Source organism: Pteropus vampyrus, unplaced genomic scaffold (genome assembly GCF_000151845.1).
Source record: "Pteropus vampyrus isolate Shadow unplaced genomic scaffold, Pvam_2.0 Scaffold178, whole genome shotgun sequence".
NCBI classification, from domain to species: Eukaryota; Metazoa; Chordata; class Mammalia; order Chiroptera; family Pteropodidae; genus Pteropus; species Pteropus vampyrus.
Window position 1 is genome coordinate 530,652 of NW_011888959.1, and position 9,243 is coordinate 539,894.

Here is a 9,243-nt window from a genome sequence, read left to right on the forward strand (position 1 = left end):
AGTCATTATAGAATTAGTTTGCGTTTTCTAGGATATTCTCTAAATGGAATTAGGCACTTTTTGGTCTTTTTTGGTCTGGCTTCTGTGACTGAGCATCATCACGTGGGGATTTGTCCGCGTCCTGTGGGTGCGCCCCGTCTGTTGAAGTGACCCCGCGGTTCCCGGGAGTTCTGTTCTGTTTCTGCCATTCTCTTGTTCTCTTTGCATCTCATTTGGAGAGTTTCTCTTGGCCTCTTCCAGCTCCCCGCCTCTTTCCTGGGCTGTATTTAGTGCATTGATGAGCCTAGGAAGGTCATTTTTTTTTCCTGTTAGTGTTTTCTTTTATTTCTAATGTTTTCTTTTGATTCTTTCTTAGAGTTATCGCTCTGCTGATATTTCCCTGAACTTGCATGTTTACTTTTAGAGCCCTTAACAAATTAATCACAACTATTTTAAATTCCCCGCCTGATCATTCTAAAATTCTAACGAATGTGCCATATCTGAATCTGGTTCTGATGCTTGCTTTGTCTCTTCACCTGTGTTCTCCTGGCCTTTTAACATGCATTATAATTTTTGTTGCGAGCCCATGTGATGTATCGGGTGATGGGAGCAGAGGCAAAGGCCAGTGGAGTGAGGTTTTTTGATAATCTGGCTGAGAGATATGCTGTGTTTAACGTTCACTGTAGCTGCAGCTTCCAGAGGCTTCTAAGTTGTTGACAGCTTGTATTTGATTACCTGAATGTGAGAGGTTAAGAAAATGGAAGAAACGTCCCAAGCCCTGCCTCCCTGGCCTGTCTGACACGCTCCACAGAGCCCACGGGCGCAAGCCGGCCCCGAGCGGCGACGGGAAGTGTGGGCATAACGGGCGCAGGACTGCGGTGGAAATCCACTCGTACACTCACGCTGCTGCTTAAAATTTTCCAGTGTTGGCCGGCATTTGGAAGTATGTGTAAAACGTAAGTGGAATTCTTGTGAGCACATTCCACTGAACAGAAACACTGCTTCCTCCCCTGTTAGAGGCACAGTTAGGTGCTTAGAAAGCCAGTCATCTGTATTTTACAAGCTGGTTTAGATGCTAGTAATTTTCCTTTTAGGGCATAAGTATTTGACGTGCTCGTATTGAAACAGCAGCTCGATGAGATGTCATTTGTCCCTGCTTCCCCCCGCCCCAACCTTTGCAGCAGGATGTCCTGAAATTAGGGGACTTTGGGTCCTGCCGGAGTGTGTACTCCACGCAGCCGTACACGGAATACATCTCCACCCGCTGGTACCGGGCCCCGGAGTGCCTGCTCACCGACGGCTTCTACAGCTACAAGATGGACCTTTGGAGCGCGGGCTGTGTGTTCTTCGAGATCGCCAGGTAGAGCTGAGGCCGGCCTGGCGTCTGCGGACCCCCACCTCGGTGCAGGTGTCCTGAGGCGGGTGACGGGGAGGCTCCATGCCAGCCCTTCCTTTACAGTGCAGATTTTACAGTCATTCTGCTGCTGTGACTGTCTCTAACTTAACAGAAAATGCGCCTTTTGACAAACACTTTTCCTTGCTTGCTGGTCACGGAGAACAGATGGCCACCAGTTACTTCTTCCCTCGTGGCCCCCCGGGCCCTGGGTAGCGGGATTGCGGGGGCGTCACTTGGCTTCATCAATGAAATGGCTGATTACCGAGTTCAGGAACCCAATACAAACATGCTAGCTGCCACCTATGGGACCCGCCGTGGGGGGATGTGAGTGATTCCTAAGAGGCACAGCTGTATCAGGATACTTTGGCCACAGGCATGAGGATAAGCCCCCGTCCAGCACAGCTGAACTCTAGAAAGCCCCAGTCCTCATCGTCCTCCTGGCACCCCCACCCCAGCCTTTGGGCTTCACCTCTGGAGGGAGCAGTGGGCTGGGGAGGAGGGAGGAGGTGAGCAGGGTGTCCGGTTGAAGATGCCCAGGCAGGGGTGGGGCGGCACCCTCCAGCTCACAGTGGCTCGCTAAGGACGGGTGAGTTTGACGCTAGGGTGACGTGTGCAGAGCCCAGGCCGTTTGCTCCCACCTGCTCAGCCAGCTGCTTCATAAGTCCAGACACCTGTGCACTTCTGGACACACCTTCCTTTGAGATCACGCATCTTGATATATGACTCATTTTTGGAAAGCTGAGTGGCAATTTCACTGAAGCTAAAAGTGCCAAGTGACAGTCCTTCCTCCTGTGCTAACCCCCTTGAATTAGCTGGGAAGGGCGTTAGAGGACTTGGGCGTTAACCAGCCACCGTGAGCGGGCCTGTCCTAACAACAGCCCCTTGTCACGCCGGTCCAGTCTGCAGCCCCTCTTCCCCGGAGCCAACGAGCTGGACCAGATCGCGAAAATCCACGAGGTCATCGGCACACCTGCTGAGAAGACCCTCATCAAGTTCAAGCAGTAAGTGCACTCTCCCCTGCGTGGCTGGTGGTGGGAGGGAGCCGAGGCAGGGCCAGGCTGTGCCTCCGTGGCCTTTGCAGCCCCTCAGTCCCCTTGGGGCCCCGCTGCCACGGAAGGGGCTGTGTGTTCAGGGCGGCACTCCAGCGCCCCGAGAGGGCTGCCGTCCTCCAACATCACAGACGAGTGCCTGCCGTCTTGCTGAGGGCCTGGCAGCCAGATTTGTCACCTGAGTATTTACATGGGACCTAAGAGGCCCCAGCACAGGCTCGGCTCAGCGAGGACTTGGTGCAGCTGCCACCCGGCACCGCTGGTGACACTGACCCCTGAGCAGGACTTTGCTTTGGTCACAGATGAAGCTGAGGTGGAGGGTGGGGGGCCGGGGGGCGCGTAAGCAGGTGACAGCTGTTTTGGATTCTTCTTTCTTAAACCTTGTATCATTCTCAGGTGGGAAGGCGATATTAGTCTTTGAGGAAAAGCCTTTTCCTTACACTTAAACCATAACGGGTTTCACCCCCCACTTTCTGAAAAAAGAGACCTTTTCAGGGCAGCCTTAGGTTCGTAGCAAAACTGAGCGGGAAGTCCGCAGATCCCCCCCGCGCAGCGCCCGGCCCCACACGCCCCGGGCTCGCTGCCGGGCCCCTGCTCCGTCGCTGGGCACATCTCGGCCCCCTGAGCCACTCTGGGCAGCGCGTCCTGGGGCGTGGATGGGCGGCCGGGCCCCCTAGGTGGTAAAGTGCCCCTTGGCGCAGCCCGTGGAGTCGGCGGTGGACCGGCCAGGAGCCCTAATGACGGCGTGACCGTTTATTATCGTTGGGCTTTTAATACAGGTCGAGAGCTATGAGTTTTGATTTTCCTTTTAAAAAGGGGTCAGGAATACCTCTACTGACAGCCAATCTGTCCCCACAATGCCTCTCCCTCCTGCACGCCATGGTGGCCTATGACCCGGACGAGAGGGTCAGCGCGCAGCAGGCCCTGCAGCACCCCTGCTTCCGGGAGCTCAGGTAGCTCAGCGGGGTGTGGGCGGGGGGCCGGCACCTGAGATGGGGTGTGGGCAGGGGCTGGCGCCTGAGATGGGGTGTGGGTGTGGAGCTGGTGCCTGAGCTGGGGTGCAGGTGGGGTTCTGGGGACAGCTCCCTCTGCCCCACGCTGTGGTGCCCCCCAGGACACCTCCCCGGAGGCTGAGCGGGTGTGCGCAGGGCGTGGGGAGCGCTCTGTGGCCGCCTGGCGGCTGATGCCCAGGCTCCGCTTGTTAAGATGGGGGGAGCCCGCACCCTGCAGTGGGACCGCAGAGAACTCGCTGGCAGGCCTGTGAGCACGGAAGTGCGCCTGGCATTGGACGTGCAGGCCCGAGGTGTCTCATTCCACACTGTCACCCACTCCCGCGTGTGCGGCCATGAGGTGACATCTGACCCAAATCTCTAGTCACTGGGCCGGGGTGCAGGCCTGTGGCTGGTGGTTCACAAAGCCCTCTCTGCCCCCAGCCCAGAGACTGTCAGGCTGACACAGAAAAGGGACAAAAGGTCTCTGATAATAGTTCACATAGGAAAGAAGAGGTGGCGACAGCACACGCAGGGACGACTTTGCAGGCGGAACGAGCAGCCGTGCTGGGGGTTCTCAGCCAGCGCCCTTCCTCTCTCCCTTCCCGCAGGGCACCCGGGAAGCAGGCTCCGGGCAGCCACAGAAAAGCTTTCTTCCCAGAGAACCCGGTGGCACCGGAACTCCTCAGTGACAAGTGGCAGATTGCAAAGGAGGGCAGAAAGCAGGTACACCCGAACCAGTGAGCAGGACATAGGTGGGCTGCTGTAGCCGGGCCCGGACGCCCTCAGATGGCCCGTTTCTGATTAGGACACCACCTATGAGGGCCCTGTCAGCGAGGCCTGTCACCCTGTCACCCTGTTACCAGGACGTGGGGAGCCTGGCTTTGCCCCATTAGCTAAGGGTCATCGACAGCATCCTGTGAGCAGGCCAGATGAGGGGAGGTGGGGCTTCTCCAGCACAGGTGCCAAGTTCTGTGCCAGAGCGCCTCACAGATGTCAGCTTCTTGTGCCCTCAGGCCTACTCTGGGGCGCACAGAGAAGCTAGTGACGAGCGTGGCAGGGATGCCGTCTCCTCGGCCACAGCCCACCAGCCCAGCAGGCCTCAGACGGGCGCTCCACCCCGCCACAGCGCCCGCCCCCCACTTCGCTTTAGCCGTTGTGGGTGTCCTCACTTTCCTGTTCCCGTAGCATGTGCTCTGTCCCACTGGCTTTCTGGTCCCGGCGGCACCAAGCCCCGGGGTGACGCCTTTGCTGAGTGTCACTACGTGCTAGCAGCCGGGGACGCAGCTGTCTGCTGTCTAGCTGCTTTCCAGCAGTGGACACCCCTCCCCTGGCTGCTGTCCCTGCTCAGTCCCCGGTCCCAGCTGGTCAGATGCTTGTCTGACCACGTCACTCCGGCCGGGCCCCTGAGGCCCCACCTGCAGTCAGAGCCTAGGCCCGAGCTTGTCTGTAAGGGCCGCAGAGGTGGCTTTGTCGGCTTCGTGGGCCACGTGGTCTCCATCCCAACTGCCCGCTCTTTGCCGCGGTGCCGTAAACGGAAGTGGGGCTGTGCTCCATACAACCAGGGACACAGAATTTTGAATTTAATATAACTTTTACATGCCATGCAAAAAATTTCAACTACTGAAGAAGGTAAAAATCATTTTTAGCTCGCCAGCCGCTCAGGAGCAGGTGGCAGGCAGATTCGGCTGACCTTACGGAGTCTGAGCAGGAGTTGTCCCCACAGCCTGGGCCCTTGGGGGCTGCCCTCGCGGGCTGCCCTTGCTGTCACTGCACAGCCTCCCCCGGGCCGGTCCAGTCGGGCCCAGTGGCCACCGAGGGCAGGACTCCACATGAGGGCTTGGCCTCCCGCTGTGGGTCCCTCGTGGTGGCAGGACGCTGTGTGTGCTGTCTAGTCACACCTCACCGTCAAGACACTGCACTAGGCAAAAGTGGCACCAGCGAGCCTCCTTCGTTCTCTCTGAGTTCTGTGGGGGAGGCACCTGGTAGCTCAGCTGAACTGTGTTTTGTTTCAAGCGACAGCCCCTAAAGCAAGACGGGGACCGTCCGAAGCGACAAGGGCTGGCCTGCCTGACGGAACTGCCCAAGCTGAAGCTCTCAGGCGCGACCCAGCTGTCGTACTCCAGCCCGGCACTCCAGTCGGTGTTCGGACCGGGCGGGAAAGGCCAGGTCCCCGTGCTGAGACCCCTGAAGCGTGTGGGCGTGAGCCAGAAGGTAGCCGGCCTTCCCGCTAGCTGCCCTTAGCGCTGCTGTCACAGCCGCCGAGGCCGCTACTGAGTGTCTGCCATTCTCTCTGCCAGCCGGAGCCGCAGAAGGAGCCGCAGCCCAGCCTGAAGCAGTGCCGCCTGCCCGCGATAGGAAGGAAGCGGGGCGGGTGCTGAGCAGCACGTCCTCGTCACCTCGTGCTGTCACGCAGGGCGCCGGCCAGCCCGTCGCCTCAGACACGGATGGCGGGCTCCAGGGCCAGGCCGGGTGCTGTCCCCGCCAGGCCGGGGGTCCCCTACGTCCGGAAGGCAGCCAGGCTGTCTGTTCCCCTCCACCCACATCGTTCCAGGGTTTATTTCACTTTCGTAACATAAAAATTGGGGGCAGGAAATATTTTGTAATTTTTTATATGAACCCAAACAGAAATTAGAGTTTCTATTATGTGTCATTAGGCTCGGTTTCATGGCAGGCACTGCGTGTTGTCCCCTCACTGTGTGACCACAGATTATGCTGACATTCGTTGAAGAACAAGCCATCATTACAGTGTTTCCTTGTACATCGTGAGTTAACTGTGTTCTTTATTTTCACTTATGTGAACACATCGGGGGAGCTAATCCTGGTGGGAAGATGGGTGTCGCCTCATTCCGTTTCACCTGAGAAGCCACTGAGGAATGAACACAGGCCGTGCTGGTGCCCTGGGTGCTCCTGGGGGAGCCACAGCCGGCCGGGCCACTCCGAGCAGGAGGGCGGGTCAGAGCCACATGGGTTCATCCTGCGGGGAGACGGCACTGCTGCTGGTGGGCCACGGGGGGCCGAGCTCTGCTTCTGGGGTGCCAACGATAAGGGGGGCACAAAAAGAAACCTGTCCCCTGGAGGTGGGACGGGAGCGTTGCGGGGGGCAGGGCTTCTGGGGGCGCAGGGCCTTGGCTGCGGGGCAGAGGACCCCGTCGGAGACCTTTCTGTCGGGCGGAACTCAGTCACCGAGCGTGGCTGCTGCTTCTCGTCTCCAGTTTGCAACGCAGGAAGCACACATCCCTGTTTCCTGCCCGTCTTGTTCCCTCTTTGAAGACAGATCTGTGACACCCTCCGTATGCTCTCCGGTGGCTGCCGTCTCCGGCCCACCCAACAGGCGGCGAAGCAGAACCGGGAGTGGCAGCGCAGCTGGGCTGCCGGAGGGCGGAGGGCGGAGCCCGCACCGTTTCACGCGGCCGAGGGGTGGCTGTGAGCAGAGGCAGGGGGGCCGCGTGGGGCAGAGGGGCCCCAGGAGGGCAGGTTCGAGACCAGAAATGCGGCCGTGGTGATGTTCGGAGCCGGGCGCACCCAGGGCAGGGTCAGGAACAGCTTCCTTTCAGGCCCACCCGAGTCACTGGTCGGGCCCTGCTGCGGACAGGGTGTTGCGGGGCAGGAGGGTCACGTGGGAGTGCAGACAGGAAGGGGCCGGAGACAGGTGGTGCTGTGGCCCAGCGGCGAGAAGGGACCCAGATGCCAGAGCAGACGAGAGCGGGTGCTCAGCCGAGGGGGGACCTGGCCACTCTGAGTCCCCAAAGGGGCGGTGGCTGGCTTAGGGGGCACACTTCTGTCCTTGGGGACTGGCCTTAGGAATGTTTAAGGACTAACAGGTATTTGTGCAGTTAGGAAAATTGTTGCTTCCTGTAAATACATAAAATCTGGAGAGGAAATCCTTAAAGTTTTTCTGCGTACCTTTTTGAGAGAGCGTGCCCTGCGGATGCTGCTTCTCAGGAAGCCACTCACCCTTCCTCTCCAGACTGGTCGCCCCACGGTGGGGACAGTGGGGCTGAGGGTCTAAGGGGCTCTCTGGGGTTGGCAGGCCCTGGAGGGACATGGCTTGTGCACTGAATGAGGCCCTGGTTGTTTCGCGTTAGTCTCGGGGGTAAAGGCACCCGAAGCAGTGTTGGGCTGGCAACTGCTGCCCCTGGGCGTGTGGCTTGAACTTCAGCATCGTGGGCCAGGCGCTTGCCCACACACCCGGAGAGCAGAGCTTCCTGTGCCATGGGAGCGCACAGCCACCTTCTCTGGGCCGGGCAGCCCGTCAGCGGGCAGCGGCGGTTGCTCCCGGCTCTCTCCGTGCCGGTCCGTGGGCCCCACAGTGGGCCGGCGCTGGCCAGGGCTTAGGGGGTGCAGGCAGCCACCGTGGCCTGCTGCCAGGGCCCTGGCAGGGTCTCTGCCCTTCCAAACCAGAAAGATCGCGAAGGAGGCCACGCCATTCAACAGGGTCTCTCAAAGCACGTGAATTGTCACCACAGAACTGCAGACGGGGAGCAGGCTGAAGTGTCACCTCCTCCAGCAGCACCCTGTTAAATTCACTCACATCACATGTTTACTGGGCACCTGCCAAGTGCCGGGGCCTTCTGAGCTCAGCCGGAGGGAAGACATCCTGGGCCGCTTCCCACACTGAGGTGTGACCGGTGTGCTGGCCGGGGCAGTGGCAGGAAGCGGACATCCCGGTCCAAGACCCCAGCTCTGAGGACGGCCTGTTAATGTCGTAAAGCTGCTCGGAGCTTTAAGGCAGAGGCAACACCACCCCCATGGTGAGGGCACATCTGGGCGTGTGCCCTCTGGCCAGGCCACACCGCTGGCCAGCATGCTGGCTGCCGGGGCACGGAGCTGGGCGACTCCGCCCCCCAGACACCTGCCTCCTCTCAGCGTCCCCCAGACTTGACCCCATGTGGGGGAGCGGGGGGCGGTGCCCTCGCCAGCTCTGAAAGTGGAAGCAGCTCAGGACGAGGAGAGGCAAACACAAGCCAGACCAGGTGAGAGACCGACCTCACGCTGTCCACGGCTTCTGAGTGAGGCGGGCCCGGGGGCAGGATGCTGTGTGTCCGTGTCGGGGCGGGGCACAGTTCTGATGCTCGTTGACTTTGGAAACCATCTTGGATCATGTGGCCAGAGACCAATCTTAGAAGCAGACATAAAACTAAAGATGTGTTCCAAGCACAGATGCATCTACGACAAACAGACACAGCTGGAAGTTTCAGTAGGTGTCAGTGGCAAACTATGTTCCAGAGCCTGTGACAAAGGTCACGGACAGTGGCAGAGCTGGGACTGCCTGCCTGGAGCCATGCAGATCGCAGGGCCCATGCGAGCCGAGTGCTGGAATTGTCACACATGGAATTGTCCTGGAGCCCAGCGCATTCCCACCTGTCACCTGTCACAAACAGACGGGAGCACACAGAATGAGGTGACGACCCAGGGAGCCCCAGGGGCAAGAATTCTGGCTCAGCTTCCTGGTAGGTCTCAGGCCCACAGGGTGAGTTTTGTGTAGCCCACACCAGTGCTTTGACTAAGAAATACCAACTATCTAAAATGTGCTAATATTTTATTTTAGAACGTGTGTGATATGTAAATTCCTATTCTTTCACATCAAACAATAGGTAAGTGTCCCGATATTCGGTATTCGCAGTCACACCGCAGTGGCCTTGACCCAGAGGCTTGGCCGAGGACTGGACCGCAGCCCCTCGAGGCTCTGGGGACAGAGCCAGACCCGGGCGGCTGAGCGCTGCTCCAAGCAGGACGGCCACCCCGCCGCTGTGCTCACACTCACGGGGACAGCGGGCGACCTCCCGGAAGGAAGGGGCGCGCCCTTGTGTAGCCCCAAAGCACTCAG

General features: G+C 59.3%; 1 protein-coding gene across 10 annotated transcripts in view; it reads left to right on the forward strand.

Moving 5' to 3' along the window:
* MOK (MOK protein kinase) overlaps nucleotides 1-6,174 on the forward strand; it is a 36,959-nt gene extending 30,785 nt beyond the window's left edge. For 6 of the 10 annotated variants that reach the window (XM_023537126.1, XM_023537122.1, XM_023537130.1 and 3 more), the window contains 6 exons: nucleotides 1,161-1,339; nucleotides 2,275-2,376; nucleotides 3,204-3,377; nucleotides 4,025-4,139; nucleotides 5,430-5,627; nucleotides 5,714-6,174. In XM_023537126.1, coding sequence (XP_023392894.1) covers nucleotides 1,161-1,339; nucleotides 2,275-2,376; nucleotides 3,204-3,377; nucleotides 4,025-4,139; nucleotides 5,430-5,627; nucleotides 5,714-5,794 — 849 coding nt within the window. In that variant the 3' untranslated portion in view covers nucleotides 5,795-6,174. The remainder of the gene's footprint in view (nucleotides 1-1,160; nucleotides 1,340-2,274; nucleotides 2,377-3,203; nucleotides 3,378-4,024; nucleotides 4,140-5,429; nucleotides 5,628-5,713) is intronic. The other 4 variants (XM_011370939.2, XM_023537124.1, XM_023537123.1 and 1 more) reach the window with 4 other exon arrangements.
* Nucleotides 6,175-9,243: the final 3,069 nt, after the last annotated feature.